Source organism: Thermothelomyces heterothallicus, assembly GCF_042370625.1.
Source record: "Thermothelomyces heterothallicus CBS 202.75 unplaced genomic scaffold P884_scaffold_7, whole genome shotgun sequence".
Classification (NCBI taxonomy): domain Eukaryota; kingdom Fungi; phylum Ascomycota; class Sordariomycetes; order Sordariales; family Chaetomiaceae; genus Thermothelomyces; species Thermothelomyces heterothallicus.
In genome coordinates this window covers 106523-131703 of record NW_027192568.1, presented here as the reverse complement: position 1 = coordinate 131703, position 25181 = coordinate 106523, and the positions used below count along the sequence as shown (strand labels likewise).

Here is a 25181-nt window from a genome sequence, read left to right as displayed (position 1 = left end):
AAATGTACGTTGTCCACGCAGTTCTTGACCAGGCACCGTCAAACATCCAGGGCGAAGTTACGGATCGCAGGCTGTCCTTTCAGGTATACTTTACTGTCGAAGCTGTTCTGGCGGGATCGTGCCCAAACTGCAGCATATGTACAAGAGCAGCGTCCACAGCTCCGGATCTTAAGAGGGATGCGCCTTGAGATGTAATATATGGGTCCCCTGCGATGTGCAAACTAGTGTTCGTTTCACATTCGATGGCAAAGTCGGTAATAACCGAGAGTCGCACTTGGCATGGGACGAATGCTAGGCGGCGCTGAATCTACGACCAAACCATTTTATGTGGGCTGCCAATGGTGCATTGCCCGGAAAAGGTGGGCATAATCAGGACCTAAGAAAAGTTCGGTTGAACTGCTTGTGGTCGCCGTGGGCACCGTCGTATATGTAGCCAGTGAAAGGCTAATAGTAAGTCTAAGGTCGAAAAAGCGCCGACAATGATAGATAGGTGAGGTATTTACCAGTTTCAGCTCGTAGTTAAAACATGACTGCCTCAGCGACTGTTTATGGTCCTTTGCCACCTGCCGCTGAAGGCTCACAAGCATTTTGTGGGCCAGCTATCCGAGCAAGATACGCGTTGGTTCGAGGCGCCAACGAAACAAAATGCATGGGCTGGAGCATATCGCTTATGTCTCGTTCCGTCTTGTGGTGCACGACCTGAAAGTGTACTCTGTACGAAGTCCTACTTGTATATACAGATCCCTCCCGGGTCAAATCGGCAGTGGAGGATGGATCCTGCCGCGTCACTGCGCAGGCACACCATGAGTGGTGACATCGGAGGGGCTTTGCATCCCGATCGCACCTTCCGAGTGTCCGTTGAGCGATACAACAGAGATTTCTCACAGGTCGTTCATTCCTACTGGCCACCTTGCCGTGATCGACAGTGCTGGTTGTTCCTGCGACGGCCTTTCGGCGGTTTCACGTTTCTCTGCAGTTGCGACCCTCATTACAGTGGTAACAGCGTTGGTAGAATGCGCTGCCGGCGCCCTCCCCCCACCCTCCCCCCAAAAAGACCTGTGGAAACTACTTGTAGTACATATATATACAGTGCACACCTACATGGTACATACAATACCTACGTCGACTCTCCTGATTCGCATCACACCACCACACATGCCGTGCGTCTGCCGCCGCTGAGATTTGCGGAAGCTGCTCTCGCTCTTAACACAGTGCCTTTGGATTGCATAGTTGATCATCCTCACAATGCACTTGAACCATCCCGTGGCTTGCAGGTTTCGAAATAGCAGGACTTGGATCTTGCGCAACCATACTGGGACAGAACGATAAATAAAGAACAATGATTACTCACCAGAGAAACATAAAGATGCCCAAGATTACCCGGGCACCAGACTCGATGCAATTTGCGACATTCGGCACAGAATGATATGCCGGGTGCTACAGAGTACTCGCCTCCGGAAAGAGAGCATCCATCATGAAGCCTGTGCAGCCGTGGACCGCTACCTGACGATCCTCGGCAACTGGTCAGCGAAGCAACCGCTGGAATCCGAACTCTGGAGAACGGTCATCACAGCAGGCGGCGCATCGCCCAACCATCTCTCAGGCAGGCAGTGAACGGTGACAAAGACGATGAGTGGCTTGGGGCGAGTTCGTGCCTTGCATAGCTTGCAGCTGCGCTTGCTACTGGCTGGCAAGGGTGAGAACGGATCAGATGTGACCTGACATGGTGCGGCGAATAGGTGTGCCCGACTTCCTTTCCAGCACCGCGCGTCTCGGTCAGAAAATGTTCTGTGTGGGTGATAAGTTGTGTGGTGGGAGGCCTTGAGCGGTCCGTTGGTCTATCAGAAAGAAGTGTGGAGGCCATCGCGGTCGGCTTTATGCATGCCTTCGCCTTTTCCCGTTGGCCGGCTGTTATGCACTGCGCCCGCTGGACGGCGATGAGAAGCCCAGTGGTGCGAGCGGTCCCACGATCCTGCTTCATCCGGATTGGATCCTCTGTATCGTCGTCACTTGCGATTAAACCTCTCCGAGCCAGAGGCGTGCAGCCAACATCAGCAATGAGGACGCCTAGGCGTTGCGGACTCTCGAAGCGGCTATCAGAGTAAACAGAGTAAGGCCGCCTGATGAGTAGAACACTCGGGTTGTCCTACTGGCGGCGACCAAAGGGATCAGTGTCATTGAGCGGGCCACGGGCGGGGGGTTTGGATAGTGGGGGACCACAAGGTCCGTTCAAAGCACCCAGTGCCAGAGAGTGTCGCGAGACGTCCCAGACACCAAACCGTCTCGGCTGGGTGTTGCAGACTCCGCCACCCACTCACTGCTTGGATTCGGCCTGAATGACTTGGGTGGGCCAAGGTACCATTAGTTCAGTGGTACGTCCGAGGGCATGACCGAACCAGTCCTGATTTAGAACTTCCTGCTAGGTTAATCGCTCTGCGCCAACCTCCACCGGCGAGTCCACCCATCCGATGTTGCCTCTCCACCTTGCCCCGGACATGCAGACAGGGGTTGCAATGGCCAGTGGGCCGGCCAGTGGCCTCCTGGTCCTCAGCCCTTGTCAATCCAAGCGAGCAAGGGTAGGCTCCCAAGCGGCCAGTCGCGCAGCATCGGTCCATTGCAACCTCTCCGCCGTTGATCTGGGGCGGAGTGGCGGTGGTCTTGTACATATCCGCCAGGACTTCCCTTCTCGGGGCTCTCGTTTCCTACTCCCCACCACGGGCAGATCTGTCGACCAAGACGCGTGATCCCTTCTTTCTTCTTCCTTCATCTGTCGGTTCTGGTTTCTTTTCCGTCTCGAGCCTTTTGGGAACCCGTTTCCTGTCCTTCCTTATACAGCAACTCTGTCTCATCCAACCTCGTCCTCACTAATTCCCCTCTCCAAGCCCAAGACTTCCATGCCACGAATTTAAGTGACAGACGCATAGAAGAGGAGGCTGGAATTCGTGTGAACGAGCAAGACAAAGCACTCCTACGACGAGTCCATGTACACCAAATCTCGAGACGCATAATTGGCAAGTTGTCTGGTCCCACGATCACAACTGCCATCCATTCCTTAGCGGCGGAACCGACCCATCCCATCATTAGGCCACAGCCGACACACGACGTTTGCGACGACACCTGTACACCACTACATATATATACCCCTACGTAATACCTAAACGACAAGAGAGGAACGGAAGAGGGAAAGAGCAAGAGGAAGACAAAGCAAGAGATAGAAAGAAGGTGTGTGAGTGAGTGAGAGAGAGAGAAACGAACCAACACCTCAATATCCTGAATCAGTTGGTATGGTGCAAACCTGGATGGTCAGTATGGATTACATTGCTGACAGCTTCGGGCAGTACCTGGAAGATGGAGATGGAGATCCTGATGGCGGCGCAACCAAGCGGTCCGGCGTTCTTCTTCTACAATCCGGACACGAGTTCGGAGAGTCGGCAGCACGGTCACTTTCTTCCCCAGCAGCATCTTCAGCAGCACTCAGCGCTGCAGCAGATGCAGATGCTCCCGGTCGTGCCGCCACTGCCTTCGACACCAATCTATTCGCGTCCCGGCTCGTCCAGCTCGCAACCGCCACTTTTGCCCAAGGGACTGACCAGCGCCCCGACCCTGCCCTCTACGCTGACTCCTGTGGCGTCCCCCATGCCCATCGCCCCCAAGCCAACCATCGTGCTGGACACGGAGCTGTGCGAAAGCGAGGGGCTCGGCTCCCCGTCGACCCCGCCGCTCTCGACGTCGGGCAGTGCCATCAGCAGCCCTGGCAGCTGTGATATGCTTCAGACGCCGCTGAATCCCATGCTCTCCGGACTCGACGGCAAGGAAGCCTGCGGTTCGGATGGTGACCTCGAGAGCTTTCCCAGCTTCGATTGGTCTGCGTGCGCATCGCCTCCTTTAACACCTGGTAAGCATGCTCTCTTTTCTTTTGTTCGATTGTTTTGCTGTTTGCTCTCGACGTTCCCGAAACGTGGAATGCATTTGAAACAACACTTGGACTGTTCAAAATGCGATCGAAACAAAAGCCCAAGGGCTTTGAATTTTAGTTTTTTTTTTTTTTAAATTTTTTTTCTTTATTTTTCTCTTCTATTTTTCTATTTCCCTCCCGGTCGACCGATTTATAAACGGCCTCCGATGTGCTGGTGGGAGAGGGAAATGGGGCCTCTGCAGTGGATAATCCTGTATTCCGGGTTTGGGGGTGTGATGCAACCGTTGCTTCGTGCTGCACTAAATCTCTGGGATCGGAGCACTGACCCAATCGGCAACAGTGTACCTGCCATCCCAAACACAGGCATCGAAGATTGCTCCGATCCAGACGCAGGCTTGCGATCTCCTTTCTCCTGCGTCTTCGTGTCCCTCGCTTTCACCCTCGCCGTCGCCGTATGCGCGATCCAGTTCTTCGGAGAGTTTTTGCGACCCCCGAAATCTGACTGTCGGCACGGTCAATTCAACCCTCGCGCCCGAATTCTCTGCCCTCCCAACCCTCTGCGCAGGTGAGGACGAAGACCAAAAGTTTGTGCTGAGGGGGGCGTCACCTGCAATTTCGCCCGATTCGTCCTTTGGCTTCCGCCCGCAATCCAACAACGATCTCCCCTCATTCGACGCGCTCTCTGACCTGGATTCTGAGGACGATTTCGTCAACGGCCTTGTCAACCTCGGCGACTGCACCGAGGAGGCGCAGCCCAGCCGGTCGCGTGCCAGCTCTGATGCGCTCTCGCTAAACGCGTCCAGTGACCTTTGTGCTGACGAGGCTGGTGACGCGTTTGGTCTGCTCACCCCCGCCGACTCGAGCGACGATAGTGATTCCCACAGGGACAAGCGCCAAAAGAAAACGGGCAAGCCCACTATGAACACTGCCGCCACTTCCCAGGCGGGTAGCAACCAGAGTCAATCACCGCCCAGCAACGAGGGTAGCACCAGCAGCAATGCCACCGAAGCAAAGAACGAGTCCGAGGCCAACTCTGGCTCGGAAAATGCTGGGCCGGCTCCACTTCCGGCTCCCACCAGCCGTCGTGGGCGCAAGCAGTCGCTGACTGAGGATCCCTCCAAGACCTTTGTCTGCGACATCTGCCACCGCCGGTTCCGGCGCCAGGAGCACCTCAAGCGCCACTACCGCTCGCTCCACACCCAGGAGAAACCCTTCGAGTGCAGTGACTGCGGCAAGAAGTTCTCGCGCTCCGACAACCTCGCGCAGCACGCCCGTACTCACGGCTCCGGTGCGATTGTCATGAACCTCATTGACGACCCCGATGCCATCGCTGCGGCAGGCATGCCCGGTGCCTATCCCGCTCACCCGGCCTTGATGGGTGATCAGTACTCGCTGGGCAAGGTCCTGTTCCAAGTCGCTGCCGAGATTCCCGGGAGCAGCAGCGAGCTATCTTCGGACGACGGCAACGACCATGGCAAGAAGAAGCGCAAGCGGGCCGAGTGAGGTGGCCAGAAATTCCGGACCTTCCGCTTCAAACAAGCCTCCCCCCCCCCTCCCCCCCAATTTTTTTTCGCTTCTTTGCGCACTCTTCACAATGCCGATGGTTCACGCACTTTGGAACGTGCCGTCGCCATTGATGTCTGATACGACGACCACGATGACTTCAGCCCGGGCATAGTAAACACATCACTGGAGGGGGACGGTCATCAGCATACAGAGGAGGAATTTGCATAATTGTTCGAGACGCCGGCATGACCAGGGGGAATCCCTTTTTTTTGTGTTTCCAATTGGGCGGCACATTACTTCACCCAAGACTGAGGGGAAAGAAGTATCTCATCCCAGCACAGCGAGCAACGGTGTATTTCTGTTTCGGCGTTTGCGCATTTCCCTCCGCCCTTTCGCATTGTACCATGGGACTCTCAAACCCGCCACGTTGGGTATATTCGCTTGCCGTTTCCGCGCTGGTATTGGTGACTTGGCAAGAGATTCAGCAAGACTGGGACAGCCAAGAGGGTAGATTGTGGCGGCTCGCAGCAACGGCCATAGGGAAAGGGATTTGCCAAGATGGGAAGGGGGAGATACTGGGTCGTTTTCTGGGTTTGATCTCTTGTTGCTGCACATAAAAACAGCTTGTCCACTGCGACATATTCCGGGTTCTTTACACTCGTTGTAATTGTACAGCCCAGGCGGAGCGACAGGCTCACCCGCCACGGCTCTGGAACAGAAATTTACATCTTCGGTACCTGACTCATGTGGAGGGAGATCTGACCCTTGTTGTTCTCGGCGATGGCTTTGTTCGTGATTATGATATATCTGGATGCTTGGCCCGTTCTAATTGAAACCGCGGCTTTCCTGGCCAAAAGTGGCTCGCGATTGCTGACCATCAAGGTGGGCGGTATGTGTGAGTCGAATGTAGTTCAGATTAGTAGTTACCCTTGTTGCATGGTATTGAAATCTGATATGATCACAATAATAAGGTGCCTCGTACTCCGTACACCGTGTGCTACAGATGTCGCTCCCGACTGTTCTCCTCGCATGTGATGTGAAAAGCACGCCAACTATCAGGGTCCAAATGCCTACTCAGAGTAAGCCCCTAGCAGGGCTCCTGTTCTTTCAACGGGACTCGTGTACACTACGGATGTATGTACACATGGCAAACGCTGTCTCGGCACTGGTAGATCGACGAAGCAACTGAGACACGATCTACGAGCTTTTCAGTAGCGTATGTACTGTAGTGTATTCTGCACACTAGTGGACGGTTGGAAACTGCAGGGAACAGTTCAATGTGCTGCTGCGGGGCCACTCGGCTGATCTTTGTGGCTCTTTCCCTCGGTCGACCTTTGGGATAGCTGCGGGGTTGATCATTCATCTCCCACAGTCACGGCTTCCGTTCTGTTGCTCGAACATGTTTGTGGCAACTACATACATGATACAAATAACTACACTAAAAAACTGACCAGTTCAAGTGCAACCCGGGATTCCCGTGTTCATTCGCGGCCTCCATCCAAAAATAAGATAAACAGTTCATCAATCGTGTGCGTTGATCGATCAGTTGTATTCCTTATTCTGGAATAAACCAAGCACAGCCATCCCCAATAGCTCGTCCAGGCGAAATTGACTGGACTGTCTGGAACGACGAGAACCCGGCTGGCTGGGGCGACTCCACTTGCTGCTGCGTATCAGCGAACAGCCAAACCCTCGCTCCCCACCAGAAGAATCGTTCGTCCGCCGATGGCTAGTTTTGCTGACGTGCAGAGCACAAGTAGCTAACTTGTAATTCGTACTGCGCAGACTAGTTAGTGTACGGACCCGTGCGTTAGGGTTGTACATACATACTGTACACTACCAAGTAACTAACTACTGGGCAGCAAGTGTTGAATCGGCCGGCCTCGACCCAACGCGATCCGTTGCCGTCTCAATCAATATCAGCGAAGATACCGCCGTGGCACATTTGCCATCTTCCGGGGATTCTTACCAAGCCCGGCCGGTTCGTTTGATGACACGTCCAACCGAGCTCTCTCGTATCCACACGTGCGGGACGACCCGGTGTGGGTGCTGTGATTGGGCCCGAGGCCAGTCCAGCTCAAGAATTAGACTTCCGAGGTACGGAGAGTGATTGGGTATGTGTGTGTATGCATGTAGTGTACAGTAAGTAGTCTATGTTTGTACATACTTGGTAATTCCTGCCCGGCACTAACTAAGGTCATCAGCGTACGATTTAATAATCCCCCAAAAAAAGGTCAACAAGACGGGGGCCGCAGTAACCTTGGCGGGTCTGACATTGATGGCGTCCACCAAGACCGAGGGGCTCAACGTGATCGCCCTCGTATCCGGTGGAAAGGACAGCTTTTTCTCTCTCCTCCACTGCAGAGCCAACGGACACCGCATCGTCGCCCTCGCCAATTTGCATCCGGCACTACTACCACGGAGGCACGGTTCCTGTGATGGCACCTCGCAACCCCGGCTGGACGCCAACGTACCCGCCGGCGAAGCGCCTAGTACCGCCGTCTCGCCCCGGGCTCTAGAGTCAGCTCCTTTTGGTCCTTGTGATGGGCCGCATCTGGGATCGGCCAAGGATGCGCGCCCTCCCGCCGGGCTCCCGGGTCGCGAGGGTGGAGTGGCTGGAAATGAGGCTACTCCCGAAGTGGACGAGGATGAGCGGGATCTTAACAGCTTCATGTACCAAACGGTGGGGCACCAGGTGATCCCCCTCTATGCCGAGGCTACAGGCATTCCGCTCTACCGCCGGGCAATCACCGGCGCTGCTGTCCAACACGGAAAGGACTACGACGCGAATCGCCACCATCGGAGCTCCACCGCTTCTCCGGCCGGGGGATACTCCGATGAGGCCGGAGACCCGGAGAGGGCGGACCCTGACGAGACCGAGTCCATGGTCCCGCTCCTCCAGGACATCAAGAGGGCTCACCCAGAGGCAAATGCTATCTGCGCCGGAGCCATCCTCAGCACATACCAGCGCACGCGCGTGGAATCGGTAGCGATCCGCCTCGGTTTGACGCCGCTGGCCTATCTGTGGAAGTTTCCCGTCCTCCCGACCACAGGTCCCTCGGGCCCCGTCGCAGGGGCGGATGCCCAACTGCTTGATGACATGACGGCGGCGGGCCTGGAGGCCCGCATCATCAAGGTTGCGAGCGGCGGCCTGGACGGCTCGTTCCTGTGGACCAACGTTGCGAGTCCTACGGGGAAGGCAAGACTCGCAACGGCCATGCGGCGCTTTGGACCGGCCGAGACGGGCGCCGTCATTGGCGAAGGCGGCGAGTTTGAGACGCTTGTGTTGGACGGGCCGCCGACCCTGTTTCAGAAACGGATCGTAGTTGCCGAGGAGGACCGCCGGGTGGTCAGGGAAGGAGGGGGGAGCGCATGGCTGAGCCTGCGGAATGCGAGACTGGAGGATAAGCTGACGGGCAAGGAGGGTGGAGGTGATATCAGGATCCCCAATCTGCTCGACCCGGGTTTCGTCAGCGTACTGGATGCGCTGTCGGGCTCCGAGACTCTTCCGACATCTCAGATAGGCTCACACGCACGAGACGAGGAGTTGCCCCGGCTGGGAACTCTTCAGCCGTCCAGCCAGGGGCGGCTGGAGCAATGGTCGTTTACCAGCAGCAAATCAGCCTCGGCTTCCATAGGAGCCGAAACACGGGCCATCGTCGAGCATATCCGTCAGCGTCTCCAGCAGCGGTCTCTCCCGGCCTCTGCCATACTAAGCGCCACAGTCGTCCTGCGTCGAATGGTCGACTTCCCTGCCGTCAACAGCATCTACGGCACGCTCTTCGACGCGCCCAACCCGCCTTCTAGGGTCACTATCTCGTGCGGCGGCGCGGCGGACGCGAACATCGCCGTCTACCTCACCGTCCACACCGCCCTCCGGCCCAGCCAACGCCACGGCCTGCACGTGCAGTCTCGCTCGTACTGGGCACCTGCCAACATTGGTCCGTACAGCCAGGCCATATCCGTCCCCCTGCTGAGTCTCGGGAGGGCGGGAGAGGCGGATGCCGCCTCTTCGTCGGGCCCGCGACTCGTCAGCATCGCCGGCCAGATCCCACTCGTGCCCGCCACTATGACCCTACCGGACGGCGCGCTGTCCCTGCAGCTCACCCTCTCGCTGCAGCACCTCTGGCGCATCGGGGTCGAACTGGGTGTACAGTGGTGGACCAGTGTCGTGGCGTACTTTCCGGCTTGCCGCTCACCCGCTGGCGCTGGCGACGAAGGGGAGGAGAGGTCGAAGAAGATGGAGATGGTGCAGAGGGCCAGGATGGTCGGCGAAGCTTGGAGGGTGGCACACATGTCGAATGGCAAGGACCAAGGAGACGACGACGACGACGACGACGAGAACGGACCGGATCTGTGGGACAGGCGGTTTAACCCGCAGTATATGGCCTTCTCCTCTTTGGGCGGCGAGGAGAGGAAGGCGGACCCGGCACTGCCGGATCGGTCTGTCCTTGCGCCCCCTTCTCGGGGAAGGAGGCCGCCAGCGTTCGTGGCCGAGGTGGATGAGCTGCCGCGCGGGGCGGGCGTCGAGTGGCATGCGCATCTGGGAATCGCGGACGCGGACGAAGGGAGCGTCATTGTGAAGGAGGCAGTCGCAGTCGAAGACAAGGGAGATATACACGTGGCGCAGATGATCATTCGTCCGCCCGGGGAAGAGGAAGGCGTGAGGTTTGTGCAGACTGTTGTAGCGGAACAGCTCGGCTGTGTCAGGTCTGGAGAACATGGCGACGTCGCGACGAGGGCACTGGCGCAGTTGGGAGCGGTCGATTCCACCGAGGAGCCTGCTGCGGTGGTACGGTATGTGGACGTCGAGGTGCTGAGGGCGGCTGGTGAGCGGGGAGCGCCGCAGGAGGGTCGTGGACCAGTGGTGCCGTGCAGGTCGCTCTGGGATGGGGACGGAAAGAGACTGGCAGCCGTGTCGGTCTACCACAGCGTGTTTGAGTGAAGAAGGGCTGCGATCAGACAAAAGTAAACAGGGAAAGGGGGAAACCAAAGAAAAAGTAGGAGAAGGGAGGGGCCGGGGGCCCGGGGGGAAAAGGGGGAGGGAGGGAGTCGTCATGCAACTTAGCCCTTCTTAGCTCTACAACCCCTGATCCGACTGGACCGACCGAGTGATGACACATTCGGAACCTCCTTCGAAGCTCAAAAGCTGTCGGTATGCAGTTCGGACATCTTAACATGACCTCTTCTTCCCGTTTAAGAAATCTGATAAAGAACACGCTCACTTCTGCCTCATCCTTCCCGAACCCAACTCTTTCCAGAACCCGCACCGCCCCCTCTCGGCCGCGTCTACCGTTTCCATCCTCGCCCCCTCCGTCTCGATCAGCAACCTCCTCATCACTCCGGCATCGCCTCCCTCCTGCCAGACGGGCTCCCATCTCGGCGACCCGGGCGCGCGGAACACGTTGGGGTCGAGCGTGCGCACGAAGCTGAGCCAGTAGCCCATGACGAGCGGCACAACAGCGGCGTTGTACGTCTCGTAGCTGGCCGCCTCCTGCCCGGGCACGTTCCCGGGCCCGAAGATGGCGGGTGCGTCAGAGAGGTGGGGGACGCCGAGGCCGCGGGCGACGGTAGCCTCGTCCCGGACATTGTACCGGTAGGTGTAGAGGGCGGCGGCCGCGCCTGAGGCTTCCGCCTCTGTCCTACTCCTCTTCTTCGTCCTCTTGGAGGGGAAAGAGGAGTGAGACGGGGAGGAAGGGGAGGAGGAGGAGGAGGAGGAGGAGGAGGAGGGAAAGGGGAATGTCTTGGCGGCTGTTGTGTTACTTTTCACTTGTGGGGGGCGGACAGTGTATGAAGAGAGGAGATTGTTTGTTGGGCAGATGAAGGTTGCTTCGCCGTAGGCTTTGCTGGCGGTGGGGAACCAGGGGTTATGGGCTGGTACGGGCGGCAGTTGGGGGTAGTGGGTGAGGATGTCGGTGGTGTCGTTGGCCGTGAGGAGGGGGTAGTTGTTGCGGAGGAAGTGGGCAACGTCCGAGGGGGTGTCGGCGTCGGGGACGAAGACAGAACCCTCTGCGTGGGTGTTGTCAGAGTCAAATGGTTTGCTTAAGGGTAAGGGAGCTTTGGAAGGTTTTTTTTTTTTTGGGGGGGGGGGGCGCGAACCGTCGTTTGATGTGCCAAACACCAGCGGCACGCTGATGAACTGTCCCTTTTCGAACAGACGGTAGGGCAGGTCACGCAAGAGATCCCCGTCTACACAGGGCGTCCAGTAGAACAGGGGCATGGGCGGGTCCGGGCGGCCGGGGAACGGCTGGGCGTAATTAGCAGCCTGCAGTACGGCAACGTCCTTAGAGCGTAAACAGGCCATCTGCCGGTCCGGGGCTACCCCGTCGCAACCTGTCTGGCTCACCACTCGGTCAAACTGGTACTCGAGCTCGTGGACAAAGGGCTGGGCCGGGAAGAAGAGGGACTCGGTCATGCCTCCGATAAAGAGGTTGTCGTTACGGCCGCCGTAGGCTATGAGGTGCATGGCGACGGAGCCGGCACCGGCAGAGGCGCCGTGGATGACGACGTGGTCGGGGTCGCCGCCAAACTGAGGCCGGTTAATCACTGAACTAGGTGTTGGGAGTGAAAGTGACAAGGGGGAGCACCGCCTACCGAAGCGATGTGCGTTTTCACCCATTTCAGCAGCATCCGCTGGTCCAACAGACCGACGTTCAACACCCCGTCGTCCCTCACCCGCTCGCTCGCGAGAAACCCCCAGAGGCCGACACGGTAGTTGAAGCTGACCATGACGACGTTGTGGCCGGATTTCTCGACGGCCTCAGCCCCGTCCCAGTAGGCATTGGTGTTGGCTACGTAGCCTGGCTCTAGGTCAGTCAAAGGGAGAGGGGATAGATATTACGCAGGACTAGGGTGGGTGTATCAAACGTACCTCCGCCCTGGATAAACACCCACACGGGCAGCTTAGACTTCGCAGTCGCGTTTGTCGGAGCCCAGACATTCACAAAAAGACAATCCTCGCTCTCACCATCCGTAGGATAAGCTGAGCCGATGCCGAGACACTTGGGAGGGAACTAACGACGGAGTTGGTCAGGATCATGATCCCGGATCGGTTTCTCCCTTGGGCCGGGTCCGTTGATCACTCACCGCTGCAGCCTTCTCGACCGTCCCCGTGTCAGAAGGAATAGGATCAAGCGGAGCCCTCCATCTCAAGTCCCCTATCGGCGCGGCAGCATAGCGCATGCCTCGGAAGGAATTCACCCAGTTCGAGAGTCTCAACCCCTCATAAGAGGTATAGTTGAGGTCGACTCTCACTGTACCGACAACGGTTCGCTGTGGTTGACATGCTGAGATTAGTTTTGTGAAGCACACCATCTCAGGGGCGAAGGAAAAGTGAAGGGGGCTGTTGCTGAGAAGATGCTGGTAGGAGGGTTGCTTAAGCAGCAGGATCCGTGTATGTGTGACCTCTGCGCACGTTCGCGCGCGTGGGTGTTTGTTGGTATTCCGTACGTGTGTATTTGTCTCACCAAGGGGCCGTCTATATAAGATATAAGACATAACAGGGGCCCCATCTCCATAGTAGAGGAAACATATGCCGGCGGTGAAACATTGACCGAACCGGAACAGGAAATGCATGGCTTGGAAGCCGAAGAGTTGGGCATGGGATACCATACCGAGGAGGGAAAGAAGGAAAGAAAGAAAGAAAAAAGAAAAGATGCATAAGAACAACTCACCCCATCCTCGGAACCAAAGCCCATGCCCATCAGCAATACCCACCAAACACCGACCTGGACGACCAGCACCAAGACGATGGACAGGACCAGCACCACCGCCGGCCCGGCGCCGACACCCTCCTCTGGCGCGGCCGTCACGGGCGACAGCGCCCCAGCCCATTTCCCCTCTTTGTAGTCCGGCAGCCGCCGGTTAGCAGGGGACAACAGCGCGTCATCGTGATCGTGAGGGCTGTGAGACGACCGGCCGTCCCCGTCCCCGTCCCCGTCCCCGTCCCCATCCCTCCTCTTCTTCTCCGAATCGCGATCACTTGCTGCAGCACGATCGCCGCTCTCGCGGCTCCCACCACGGCCACTCATCATTATCATCACCATCATCATCACCATCACCAACGGGATAAAAAGAATGTTGTCGCTCGCACTCCTGGAACTTGTTGCTCCCGCTGAAGAAGGAGAGAGGGCGGAAGAAGAGAGGACTGACTGCTACGCCCGTTACCGGCCCAGGACGCGAAACGTGGGCTCAGAACACCATGCCAGGCAAGGAGGAGGTTTCTACAACCCGCCGCCGTGCATGGGACCTTTGGATGTATGTGTATGTTGTCAATCCATACACACTCTGACCTGGCGCGCGCAAGTGGCGGTTGTTAGACTGCGTTTGGATGCTTGGATTCGCCAATCAAATTAACTAGTTAGAATGTGACTGATAATAAACAGCGCTAAGGGGGCCAAAAGAAAAAAGATGAGAATAAATTTATAACATACCCAGATCTGCTTACTCGGACTTGATCTCGCACTTTTCTGAGCGTGTGATTGATGGCAACGGCAACTACGGATGACTGCCTCGATTCCAGGTAGGTCAGGGTACTTTGCCGAGGCCGTTGGGGAGGAACAGGCAGGTGCCATGGATTCCCGCTATCAGCCGGGCTCCGGGGCCCCCCACCTTCCAGACTGATTGATCACGGATATAACTCGACCACGCAATAAGGTCTTACTTAGGTCGCGGGACGCTTTTGTATGTAACTTGTAGTCTTGTCAGCTGCACTTGAAGGAAGCCCAGCATGACATCGATGTTGGCTATGAAATAATGCCATGCGACAGGTGCGAGGTCATCCCTAATTAGCTCCTTGAGTAGGTTCGTAATCCTCTCGACAAACGTACAAGAATCTAACCTTGGCGCCTAGCTAAGTTATGCCTACAATACTCCGACACCTAAAATATTCTTTGAGCCCCTTGAAATTAAAACCTTGTGCGATGGCTTAGGACCGTGTTTGAGGACGATGAATCGTCGATCACACACAACATCCCCTGCCACAAGACCCAGCGCGGCCGGCTGGCAGCACAGGAACTCGGGGACGAAGACGATGTTCAGTCCACAATCTTCAACCTGGCCTCCTTTCCTCCCCTTGTCGCAGAAGGACAAAATGTGTCCTTGTACCTGTTCCACATGGCCTCTAACTCTGCCACATACTCGGCATGCAGCCTCTCCACCTCGCGGGCCTCGATCTTCTCGCCGGCGCCAATCTTCCGCACGGGAATCGGCCTGCCCACGACGATATTCAGCGGCCGTCGGTACGGCATCAGGCCGACGTCGTAGTTGAAGATGCCCCTGCCGTGCAAGAAGGGGAGCGTAAACTTGAGCGTACGCAGCACCCACATCTGCAGGCGGTGCAGCGACGGGTGCTGCTGGGCGCTGAGCTGGTCGTACAGGTCGTTCTCGCCAAACGCGAGCACGGGTACCAGGTCGGCCCCCGTGCGCATCGCCATCTTGACGAACCCCTTCCGCTGCGCGAGCACCAGGCGCATCGTGTCCGGGTACGCCTCGAGCGACTCGCGCGCGCCTCCGACGACAATAGTCACGGCCCGGCCCATGCCGTCGCCATCCAGCCCGCCAGTCGTCAGGATCGACGTGATGGATTCCTTGGACACGGATTGGAGGCCCAGCGCCAGGATGTAGTCGCGGTACAGCGGGATGCGGAAGTTGGAGTCGAGCGTAAGGAGGCTGTTGGTGATGCCCGGGAACTTCTCCGAGAACCCGAGCGCCTCGGTAGCAAAGGCCGCGAATGCCCCGTGCGAGATGATGCCGTGCGGGTGGTAGCCGAATATGTACTTGCGCGTCGGCGGCAGGTCGTGCGTCTTGTGGAGCGCCGCGGGGAAGTAGTCGGCAAAGAATTTCCACATCCTGAGCCGCCGGAAGCGCTCGGAGCGCGCGCGCAGGCGGCCGTCGGTGGCCGTTTTGGAAAGAAGCATGTGCAGGAGGTAAGGAATCAGGATTGGCCACGTGAGGGGGATGGCGCAGAGGAAGAAGAAGCAGGAGACAGTCACGGCGATGCTGAGGCAGTGGAGCAGGACGGCCATGGTCTGCAGCCGCCGCCTGTAGGGTATATTCCAGGGCGCGAAGCGGATGCCGCCTGCTCTATAGGCCTTGATTCGGTCACGCTCCCGGGCGGCCGCCTCCTTGCCCGCTTCGTCCGTGAGATCCGGGTACGTATCTCGGACAGTTTGTGACTTTGCTTTCGGTCTCGAGCGGTCCCTGAGCTCGCCATCCGGCCGTGACCAACCGTTTGATGTTGCCTCGCTGGACACGGACGCCCCCCGCACGGCTCCATTCGGTGGCGGCTTCGCAAGCGTCTTCAACGGGCCGTCAGGCTCGTACCCTCCGAGCGAAGAAAGGTCGTCGGCCTCGTGCTCAGCGATGTCCCCCGTGGATTCGGCAGCGCCGACGTTTTGCCCGAGACTGCCTCCGTTGCGCTGAGTGGAACCTGGCACCGCTGCAGGTGTGAGGGTGCCGTCGAGTCCCTGGTTATTACACACTGTTAGCTATCGGCCGCAGAATGTGCCTGCCTTGGTGACCAGTCGCTCACCGTCTCGGGGTTTCCGTTGCTCGGCGTCAGGGCGCCATTTGTGGCGAGCGTAGGGGAATCCCCGTCCTGGGCGGCTGTCTTTGTGTCAACAGGCTGGACTGCGATTGCGTGGTGCTTCCCCTGCTCGTGCGTAGGCCTCTTGGCCTGTTCCGTCCTCCTCCGCGTGTTCCTGGATTTACCCATGGTGATGACGGGATCGGAAGCCGGCGCCGCAACCCTTTTCCTGCCCGCTGCGTGCTATATTGGGGTTCGTAGGCGCTGCCTTGTAGAACCCGTTTGGTGATGGCTTACCTGGGACAAGAGTCGGAGTTGAAGGCATGCTTTGTTATCTTCCGCTCGGAGGTCGGGGAAGTGGAGATAAAGACGTTCTTGTGGGTAAGATTCCTGTGTTGCCGAGGAAGGACGAAACGAGGCAGTCGATGCGCGTTGCAATGTACTTTGGAACTACAGAGGACAATTAATGATGCGGTAGCCCGGGGTAAGCTGTCTGCACCAAGAAGGCGCAACGAGTGCGTCGAGGCTTCTTCTTCTTCTTCTTCTTCTTCCTCCTCCTCTGCGTTCCACGGTGTGAGAAAGAAGGCGAAAGGGAAAGGGGAGGACTGGTCTCAATTCTAGTAAAGGAACGGTCGCAGCGTTTCGGACGGGGCGACGAGGCGAGGGCAAGGATCCATTACCGTTCAGCCCGAGCCGTTGGGTCCAGTTTTTTCCCGCTTAGCGGGCTGGTACCTGGGCCTTTTGTCGAGATGATGTGCCGCAAACCGAAGGAGGCCACCGCGGCTCATAGTGTGTGGCATTCCTCACCGGCGCCCGAGTGATGACGTGTGTTGCAGCAATGAGGTGGGGCCGGCTTCTTGCCGGACCATGCAGTGGCCTCTGCTGTCATGTGAAGTGCCAAGAGCCGTTGGTGGCTGTACTGTACTGTACATCCGTAATCCGTACTCCGCAGTATTACTGTGACCCAACACGGAATATGGCGAGGCGACCGTTTTACCCTTCTCTACCCCGTACCTTGCTGACCGTGACCATACTCGAACTTGTAGCATTCGGTACGTACGGATTACTGAATCCGTATTTCATACGGGCACAAGAACGGGGAAACGATTACTGAAACAACCGAAAGAAATCCCCAGCTCAGCTCCGCCTTTCTGTGCACTCTGTTATGTAGACCCATTCCACAAGGAAAGGAGGGACTGCTTCTGCATTACCCTATTTTGGTCCCAAAATAAAAACTCAGATACCTATGCCGTACCAACGCCGCCAGAGGGCAAGCTAGACCGACCTTGAAACCTCTCTATATACGGGGAAAAAAAAAATAGGATGGGTACAAGCACCTTCAGAAAGGCGCGTAAAGGGTGACGCCGGGCCCGCTGTCTCCCGTCCCGCAGCGTCCCGGGTCTGATGACCGCACACTCACAAGCCCTACTGCTGAGCGGCAGCTGGGTCAGCCGAAGAACCCTCACCCTCCTGTGGCGGGGGGGCTACCTGTTGCCGCAGCGCCGCGACCTCGGCCGTCAACGCGGCGATATGCTGCTCGTGCGCATTGAGCTTCTCCAACAGCTGCGCTTTGGTCCTGGCTTCACTCTCCATCTGGCTGCTGAGCCGCTTGACAGTTCCTTCCAAATGCTGGTAATAAGCCCACAAGCCCGGATCCGGCTGGCCGAAGTTGCCATTGTTGTCACCGCTCGCTGCGCGGGCGCGCCCACGGCCGGCCGCGGGCTGGCCTTGCGCTGCGCTGCCTTGAATCGCGTCTCGGTCAGCAGGGGGATACTGAGAGAGCCACGCTTGTTTGGCGGCTGGCGACATACCATGCGTAGGCAGAGACAGACCCGGAGCCCCCTGCTGCTGCTGCTGCTGCTGCTGCTGCTGCTGCTGCTGCTCGCTGCTCGCCCGTTGCTGCCCTGCCGCACTTCCCTGAGTGCCGCCCGGGCTCAGCGGTTTGGGGCTCTCGGTCATGCCGCCCTGCGAGTACGCGGTCGAGCCGCCCGCGCTCAGCGGGACCGACGATATACTGGTTTGCGGAGTATGACTGCTCGGCATGCTGGGCGACGCGTTCGTTGTGGCTGAGGATGCGCGGTCGAGGTTGGGCGGATACAAACCGCCGCCGGGAGCGCCCGGCCGCTGTCCCGGTGGGGGGTAGGTATTCGACCCGCCATAGCCTTCCGCCCCGGCCTGACCAGCAACGTGTTGCGGCTTGAGGTTCGGCATGCTCAGGCGGCGCCGGTCCTCTTCTGACATGTCGGCTCCGCCACCATCGTACAGCTCCCCCGACATGGCAGAACCGTCTGTTCCGCCGTCGAAGTTCTCTTGACGGGCAAAGGAGCCCATCGTCTGCCTCCTGCCCGCGCAACCGCCGGCGCCCTTGCTGTGCCTGGCCAACGCGTCGCCGCGTGCAAACTTCCTGTCGCAGCTCGGACAGACATGCGGCTTCTCGCCGGTATGTAATTTGCTGTGTCGCTTGAGATCATGCAGGCGGCGGAACCGCATCTGGCACGAGTTACAGACGTACGGCTTCTCCTGACTATGCGTGAGTAGATGGCTTTTGAGGTTATGATGGCGAGTGAACTCTGTTTCACAATAAGGACACTTGTGCTTCTTGTTGGAGTTTGGCGAGCGCGGTGTGAGGTCGATGTTTGGCGTCTGGGGCCCGGCGATGGACATGCTCATGACCCTTTGCGGATGGCCGGGCGCAGGCATGGCCCCCGGATACGAGAGAGATGACCCCGCCTTGTCCTCCATGGGCGCCTCGGGCTGTGGCGCATAAAGGCCCTCGTCATTGCGAGAGTCGACGTCCATCGCCGCCGGGCTGTCGACTACTTGGCCGTTGTCACCGCCTAGGCTTGCCCCGCTTGCGCCGCTTTGCGGACTGACATCGTGGAGGTCATCGTCGGGAACGTGGCTCGTCGGAATGGTGACCGAGCTGAGCGCCCGCGCAGCTGCCGCGGCCGCCGCAGCTTCGATGTCGGAATGCCCAGAGGTGTCTGGTGGCGCCTCCTCTTGGGGCCGGTTCATGTCTGCCGTGACGCCCGACATTAGCTCGTCAGTAGGGGGCTGGTTCTCGCTCTGTTCCAACCGAGCGAGCTGTCGGTGCTCTTCCTCCTCTTGCCTACTTCTCCCGTCTTCCTCGGCTTCGCCCGTCGATGGGTTATGTGACTGCCTGGCAAACCCTACCAGCCGGGCTATTTTGGACGGCGACATGTCGCCACTCGAAACCAACGAGTCCTGTGAGGTTGGCGTCGTCTCCCGCGTTCGCTTGAGCGGCTTGGACCGGGCCAGCTCGGTTACCGTGCCGAAAGACGCTCCGGACTGCGGCACGGTCGAGGCCGACGGCGCACGCGGAGGTTCTGTTGCGGTGGGGCCCCGTTCCGAAGCCATCGCGGCGAGACACGAGCGAGGCCGGGGGTCGCAAAGGAGCACGTTGAAGTCGCTACGTCTAGTTCCGGGTTGCTGGACGCAGGAACTCCACGGTTACAACCTCACTGGCGAACCGGGAGCATCGCCTGGTTGGTATGGGGGGAGGGGGGGTAAGGATCGGGGCTTTGAAGATGTGGCTGGAGATCGTGGCGAGAGCTTCCGAGTGCGTATCCGACGGAATGCCAGTTCGACAGGGCGCGGAATCGTCGAGATTGCAGCGGAGAAAGGTAAAATTGATTGGAACTATGGATTATCACTCTCTGAAAACGCGGCAGCGCCTGATTTCCGTGGGAACGGTATGCATCCAGCATCCAGCATCAAGTACTGCTGCTGTGCGAAAGGGAATGTTGTCGCGAGAGAGCCGCCTCAAGGTGAGGAAAGAAGGCCACGGGCGATGGAGACATTGGAGAAAAATGGGCGCAGCAGCCGGGCAAGCCTCCTTGCCCCCACTTTTCGTGGATCGCCCACGGTCGCCAAGGCACCCACAGCTGCCTGGGCAGGCCAAGCTCCGTGTGTGGTGCAGCCTCGCCGCGCTAAGCCAGTCCCGGTGTTTTGAAGCCACCGCTGCATTCTTCCATTCGTGGTTACTGCTGACGCTCCATGCATCACCCTCTCAGCTCTCTCACTCTCGGCTCATTTGAGGGTCGAAGCCGGAGGGAGGTGGCTGTGCTAAGGTGTTCATAACCTGTACGGATTAACTAATCCGTATACAACTTGACTAATCCAAACGAGCCAAGAGGTTCCGGCGGTGTTTTCGGTGTGGTTCTGGTTGTTCACCTTTCAGGATTGAGTCCACCAAAATTTCCACCGAGTTGAGGGAGCTCAGTGGCGCAAAGTACAATTCACCCCGACACACAACCGTACCTTTGACGGCAAGCCCCTCAGAGTGGTTGCGGGGCTTCCAAACCCAGGGAAGTAGCACTCCGAATCGGAGAATAAAACAACATAATCATATCCCAACCCGCCGAGCTTCGAGCGGTCGACCTCGCCCAAGAGTAGTGCACCAAAGGCCGAAGCGCTAGAATAGGGTTGGCTATTTTACGAAACGCCAGGTTTTGCTTTGGAAAGGCGGCAGAAACTCTGCCAAGTTCTCATAGGACTTGTACCTGGGCGAGTTCGATCGCCATAGGGTGAAGCCGGGTTCAATGCAAGATAGTGGCCGAAGGACGGAGTAATAATGGCTTGACGTCGTGCGTGGGGCGAATGGGGATATCGGAGGCGTTGTATGAATGTGCTAAGTGGCCGACTCTTTTAGATGCAGCTTTGTCAGAGCTCAACCACTCTTCCCTCGCCAAACGAATGAAATCCAGTTCAGGAATCTAGGTAAGTTTCGTATGTACCATCCAATGAAACCCTACACTCCGCTGCTCGTAGGATTTATCTTCACCTCCTCGGTCGTGACCCCAGGGAGCACGACAGTAATGTCTGCGAGTAACAAGCTCAGTGACTCTTATACGTGCTCAGCGCCAAGGTGGCTCAGAAGGAAAGAGCAGAAGAATCACCAAACCAAGAACATTCCCTCCTGTAAACATTCGGGAAGACCAACCAAGCGCAAGCTGGCGATTCTCGGAGGGCGCAAAATATCATACATACTCCGTACTTCACAATGCTCTGGTTTTCAGCTGCACAGGGCCTTACATGTTTTTGGCCATGTGCTGGAAGCTATAGGAGACACCAACTGTGATATCAGACATGCAATCGGGATGTGACACGCCAACAGGCTTTGCATTCATACCGGCGATCTCAAGGAAGTGTGCTCAGTCTGAACAAGATTCGCGCATGGTTCTTTTCGAAGGATATAACTCCTAATGGTAAACAAATCGTTTTTAGGAGACAGTATTTCCCTCGCACTTCTCAAAGCATTCATTGTTGTTATCTCACAGAGTTTCCTGACATGTTAGGGATCTTGTAATTAGCGCGCTGAGAGCTCGTGTTGTCCATGCGTAAGTTTAAGATGTACTCCGTAGACGAGGCCCAGATACAGATACGTGCGGAGACGTACGTAGTACGGAATATAATCCGTACTCTGAATACACCCGTACCTGAATCGTCAGCAGGCAGAAAAAATGTGACAGGGCCGTTGACAAGCCCCTGAATCCAGATAGAAACTAGTTATGGTATGGACTTTTTTGGACGTTATGCGGCGGTGCTGAGAAGGGGTTCCAAACGAGGAAACTAGCCCGATCGAAACATCGTGTTGGCCTAGTTTGGATTATCTGATCCTGGAAACTGGTGTCAGGTACGACTTTGCACCGAGCTGCGGCGGTGTGGCTATGCCATCATAATAAGAAGCAGCCCTTTACTAGTGTATTGCGAGGCGCTTGGCAAACGATCGACCACCAACCTGAACCTGCTAGTTTCTCTTCAATCCGGGCAAGTTGCTGCGGTCTGCTGTTTGAATATGTTAGTCAGCCTGGGGGATTGCTCGGCAGATCGGCAGCACAGGGAGTGAACGGAAGTACGAATCTCACTTGTGAACCCCTTCCGAATCGGTAACTGGATGATGCGCCGCCTTACGCGGCACGGAACCGCGGGAGCAAGGGTACTACTCATGTCGAGGCGCGTCAGCACCTTGTTTGAACGAAAGTACGTCCGTAGACATCCCAGCTTGTTTCCTCATTGCTCAACCAGATCGAGTTAGTTGGGATGGGCGGATAGGAAGAGTTTTTGCATCATCTGGTGGTCCCATTGGCAGAATAAGTTCAAGAAGCCTCCGAGATGGGTCGAGTCAGGAACCCGATCAACAGCCATGTGCCAATGAAGCGTGCTATGAGTGGCAAGTACCTATGTACTGTATGTACATACCTTACATAGGTACATAGTTACGCAGTGTGGAAGGTCACTGGCGACACCTGTCTCTCCCCTGTTGCCCTCTGTTGCCGGCCGACAGCACCGCACATGGAGCAGCAGCGAAGCGTCAGCTGAGCCCGCCTTGTTGAAAGTGGGGGCCGTCATCTGGAAACGTTCTTCCTGAAAATAACTACACCGATCAACGCCATCCAGAATGGCGGGCGGAAGAAGAGACAATCGGTTCTGGCCAGACTTTCCCCCCAGTCCAGTCCTAAGGCAGCTTGGCATGCTCTGGCAGTCTTGGCTCTTCGGCAGCCTGGCAGGGGTCGCAAATACCTGGGGACGAGACCCTTCCATTTTCCATGATCGTCAGGTTGTTCCTTTCTCGTGAATCCGTGTCAGTCATTCTCGGCAGACCCGTTATTTTTTTTTCTCTTTTTTTCTTTTTGGCCGAGTGCCAGAATCGCGGATTCATTGGGTAGCAAAGCGGCCGAGACGAGTTCGTCCGAAACACAATTTCGAGATGGAACCCCTGCTTGATTGAGTCGTGGCCCGGTACCTGTGTTAGCCGCCATCCCAAATCTGCATGTTGCCGACAGGGTTTTACCAGAAGTGCAATTTCGCCAAGCGCAATACCCCTAATACCCCGGTCGCTTCGCCTGCGCTTCAATTGGCGCATTGTGGGTGACCTGGCTAGCTTTGCGGGACCTGGAATCTAACAGGCCCTCATTTCGCTCCATTCTCCCTCCTCGCCCGGCCCACACTTCCATTCTGGTGGCTCGACCGCTCGTTCATTCAAGACCTGACTCCCTTCCTCCAGTTCATCCCTCATTTGAACTGTTTTGTCACTCCTTTCTCATCCCGAACGTCGTACACTACACTCCTTTGCGGTCGTCGTTCCATCCAACAGAGAGTCTACCGCTCTCTACCACGCTCTTTTCGGAACCGTTAACGGATTTAGCAAACAAACAAACAAACAACAACAACACATCGACAGGTGAGTTCCACAGTTGGCTGCCAGGGGTCAGTCAGCAGGGAGTCGCAAGCCAGGCCGATCTCCTCCCCTTCAGACCCAAGCGATCGAGTCTCCACGTTGCTGCTTCTGATCTACACGGGGAGTGAGCCGCAGCAGGTCAACTGGTTGTGATCTTCCTTTTTGCCTAATGACTCGATCGCATCTTGCGCCTGGCGCGTAGGACGGCTGATGATTCCGGGTGCTGACATCAAATAGGGACACCACCTTGAGGAATTCGCTGCAATGCAGGGACTCGTCAAGACCGCGCTCGCGGCAGCTCTCGTTGCCAGCGTTGCTGCCCAACCTCACAACCATGGCCATCGCCATCTGCACGCCAAGAAGCACAACCACTTGCAGATGGAGAAGCGCGACACCGTGATTGTCACCAAAGTGGTTGAGGGCCCGACTGTTACGGAGTATGTTATGGGGAATGGGAAGAAGGTCGATGCTGCCGAGGCGAAGAAGGGCCTCGAGAAGGGCGACTTCATCGTCATGGGCGAAACCAAGCCCACCTTCAGCGCGCCGCCCCCTGTCGTCTCGACCTCGGTGGCTAGTCTCCCTCACGGAGGCCAGTTCTACGAGAAGACGACCTCGGTCGCCCCGAGCAGCACCTCGTCCGCCGCTCCCAAGCCTTCGACTTCGTCCGCCCCTGCCCCCGAACCGGAGCTCCCAACCGGCCTTGACGCGGATTTCCCGAGCGGCAAGGTCCCCTGCGACAAGGTCCCGACCGAATATGGTGCGGTCGAGATTCCCTGGGTTGGCACCAACGGTTGGACGACGCTGGCCAAGTTTGGCAAGTGGGTCAAGGGCGCTGCAGTTGACAACATCGAATCCCCTACTGATGGCACGTGCGAGCCGGGCATGATGTGCTCTTATGCCTGCCCTCCCGGTTACGAGAAGACCCAGTGGCCCGAGGAGCAGGGTGCCACCGGCCAGTCGGTTGGCGGTTTGTGGTGCAACGAAGATGGCTTCCTGGAGCTCACGCGGCCCAACGTCACCAAGATCTGCGAGCCCGGTGCCGGTGGCGTCTACGTTGTGAACAAGCTCCCGGGCACCGCCGCCGTCTGCCGCACCGACTACCCCGGCAACGAGGCCATGGTTATCCCCCTGGAGACCTCCCCCGGCGGGAAGTACCCCCTGACGAACCCCGACTCCGCAACATACTACTGGTGGAAGGGCCAACCCACCACCGCCCAGTACTACGTCAACCCCCTCGACGTCGAGGTTGAGGAGGCCTGCACGTGGCAGAGCAAGAAGTACCCCGATTCGGCCGGCAACTGGGCGCCTACCAACATCGGCGTCGGCAAGAGTCTGTCGGGAGAGACTTTCATCTCCATCTTCCCTAACTCGCCGACCAGCAGCGCTGTCCTTGACTTCAACATCAAGATCGAGGGCGATGGTATCTCGGGAGAATGCTGGCTGAAGAACGGCGAGTACTATGGTAGCTCCAGTGGCTGCACAGTACGTTCCCCTTTTTCCTCTTTTTCGGAGGGGTTTGCAATGTAGACCGTTTGCTAACAGAGAGACAGGTCGGCTTGAAGGCGGGCGGCACAGCCAACATCGTGTTCTACAAGTAAACGAACGCGATGGGTGGTAGCTGCATGTCATGAATTGATAATGGCATCGCGGGTCCGTGGGGTTGACTTGTCCGGGCGGATGGGTGCTCTAGAGCTATCCGCTATGCCAAGGCAACTGGTGGTCTGGGAGCAAAGCTGCGGATCAATTTAAGCTCGCATCTCGAGGTTGGAAATGTCTGATATTAGCGCGGGATAACAAAGGGAAATGGGTTTGCGGTTTATCTATTCTTCCGCCGGTCGTGGTCCGGATATGGTTGAGACCCGGGCTCCCATTTTGAGCCATGAACGGCTTCAATTCTCGGCAAGGCTTCATTTGGGGGGAGGGGAGGCAGGATGCCGGGCCCGGTTGGCGGCTCTTTGTATCTGATAGGGTTATTATACGCTCCTTTTATTTTCCAGCCCGGCGTTCTGGACCTCGAAATCCGACCTTTGCTT

At 57.4% G+C, this 25181-nt stretch overlaps 8 protein-coding genes across 8 annotated transcripts; 4 read left to right on the top strand and 4 right to left on the bottom strand.

Annotated features, from left to right (window-relative positions):
• The first annotated feature begins 3078 nt into the window (after positions 1–3078).
• Positions 3079–5543, top strand: P884DRAFT_117072 (uncharacterized protein). The gene is made up of 3 exons (XM_069437124.1): positions 3079–3278; positions 3339–3895; positions 4257–5543. Exons 2-3 carry the CDS (start codon positions 3349–3351, stop codon positions 5417–5419), a joined length of 1710 nt encoding a protein of 569 aa, XP_069298694.1. The 5' UTR covers positions 3079–3278; positions 3339–3348; the 3' UTR covers positions 5420–5543.
• Positions 5544–7160: 1617 nt separating this feature from the next.
• On the top strand, positions 7161–10426 carry P884DRAFT_220751 (uncharacterized protein). The gene is made up of 3 exons (XM_069439467.1): positions 7161–7217; positions 7285–7564; positions 7627–10426. The coding sequence occupies exons 2-3, from the start codon at positions 7549–7551 to the stop codon at positions 10365–10367; spliced, it is 2757 nt and encodes a 918-aa protein (XP_069298693.1). The 5' UTR covers positions 7161–7217; positions 7285–7548; the 3' UTR covers positions 10368–10426.
• Positions 10427–10643: 217 nt separating this feature from the next.
• P884DRAFT_197249 (Alpha/Beta hydrolase protein) lies at positions 10644–12604 on the bottom strand (the record flags this gene model as incomplete). Its single annotated transcript, XM_069438049.1, has 5 exons — positions 10644–11431; positions 11522–11951; positions 12017–12222; positions 12294–12435; positions 12509–12604. 5 exons carry the CDS (start codon positions 12602–12604, stop codon positions 10644–10646), a joined length of 1662 nt encoding a protein of 553 aa, XP_069298692.1.
• Positions 12605–13095: 491 nt separating this feature from the next.
• Positions 13096–13915, bottom strand: P884DRAFT_291000 (uncharacterized protein; the record flags this gene model as incomplete). The annotated part of the gene is made up of 2 exons (XM_069444085.1): positions 13855–13915; positions 13096–13754 (listed from the first exon to the last, which is right to left on the bottom strand). A coding segment is annotated over exon 2 (384 nt), but the record flags the coding sequence as incomplete, so codon positions are not given.
• Positions 13916–14457: 542 nt separating this feature from the next.
• P884DRAFT_298481 (diacylglycerol acyltransferase-domain-containing protein) lies at positions 14458–16136 on the bottom strand (the record flags this gene model as incomplete). The annotated part of the gene is made up of 2 exons (XM_069444611.1): positions 14458–15888; positions 15954–16136. The coding sequence occupies 2 exons, from the start codon at positions 16134–16136 to the stop codon at positions 14458–14460; spliced, it is 1614 nt and encodes a 537-aa protein (XP_069298690.1).
• An 887-nt stretch (positions 16137–17023) lies between these two features.
• P884DRAFT_257655 (uncharacterized protein) lies at positions 17024–19706 on the bottom strand. Its single transcript, XM_069441165.1, has one exon. The coding sequence runs from the start codon at positions 19323–19325 to the stop codon at positions 17373–17375; it is 1953 nt and encodes a 650-aa protein (XP_069298689.1). The 5' UTR covers positions 19326–19706; the 3' UTR covers positions 17024–17372.
• An 836-nt stretch (positions 19707–20542) lies between these two features.
• On the top strand, positions 20543–21188 carry P884DRAFT_116959 (uncharacterized protein). Its single transcript, XM_069437123.1, has one exon. It carries the CDS (start codon positions 20699–20701, stop codon positions 21071–21073), a length of 375 nt encoding a protein of 124 aa, XP_069298688.1. The 5' UTR covers positions 20543–20698; the 3' UTR covers positions 21074–21188.
• Positions 21189–23063: 1875 nt separating this feature from the next.
• Positions 23064–24860, top strand: P884DRAFT_283930 (uncharacterized protein). The gene is made up of 3 exons (XM_069443690.1): positions 23064–23294; positions 23386–24630; positions 24699–24860. The coding sequence occupies exons 2-3, from the start codon at positions 23413–23415 to the stop codon at positions 24744–24746; spliced, it is 1266 nt and encodes a 421-aa protein (XP_069298687.1). The 5' UTR covers positions 23064–23294; positions 23386–23412; the 3' UTR covers positions 24747–24860.
• The last annotated feature ends 321 nt before the right edge of the window (positions 24861–25181 follow it).

Excerpts from the sequence above, each read along its gene's own strand:
- P884DRAFT_116959 (XM_069437123.1), top strand. The coding sequence starts at position 20,699 with ATGTACCATCCAATGAAACCCTACACTCCGCTGCTCGTAGGATTTATC.
- P884DRAFT_283930 (XM_069443690.1), top strand. The coding sequence starts at position 23,413 with ATGCAGGGACTCGTCAAGACCGCGCTCGCGGCAGCTCTCGTTGCCAGC. Across the intron at positions 24,631-24,698 it reads GTAGCTCCAGTGGCTGCACA|GTCGGCTTGAAGGCGGGCGG; the intron begins GTACGTTCCCCT and ends ACAGAGAGACAG.
- P884DRAFT_257655 (XM_069441165.1), bottom strand. The coding sequence starts at position 19,325 with ATGGCTTCGGAACGGGGCCCCACCGCAACAGAACCTCCGCGTGCGCCG.
- P884DRAFT_117072 (XM_069437124.1), top strand. The coding sequence starts at position 3,349 with ATGGAGATGGAGATCCTGATGGCGGCGCAACCAAGCGGTCCGGCGTTC. Across the intron at positions 3,896-4,256 it reads ATCGCCTCCTTTAACACCTG|TGTACCTGCCATCCCAAACA; the intron begins GTAAGCATGCTC and ends AATCGGCAACAG.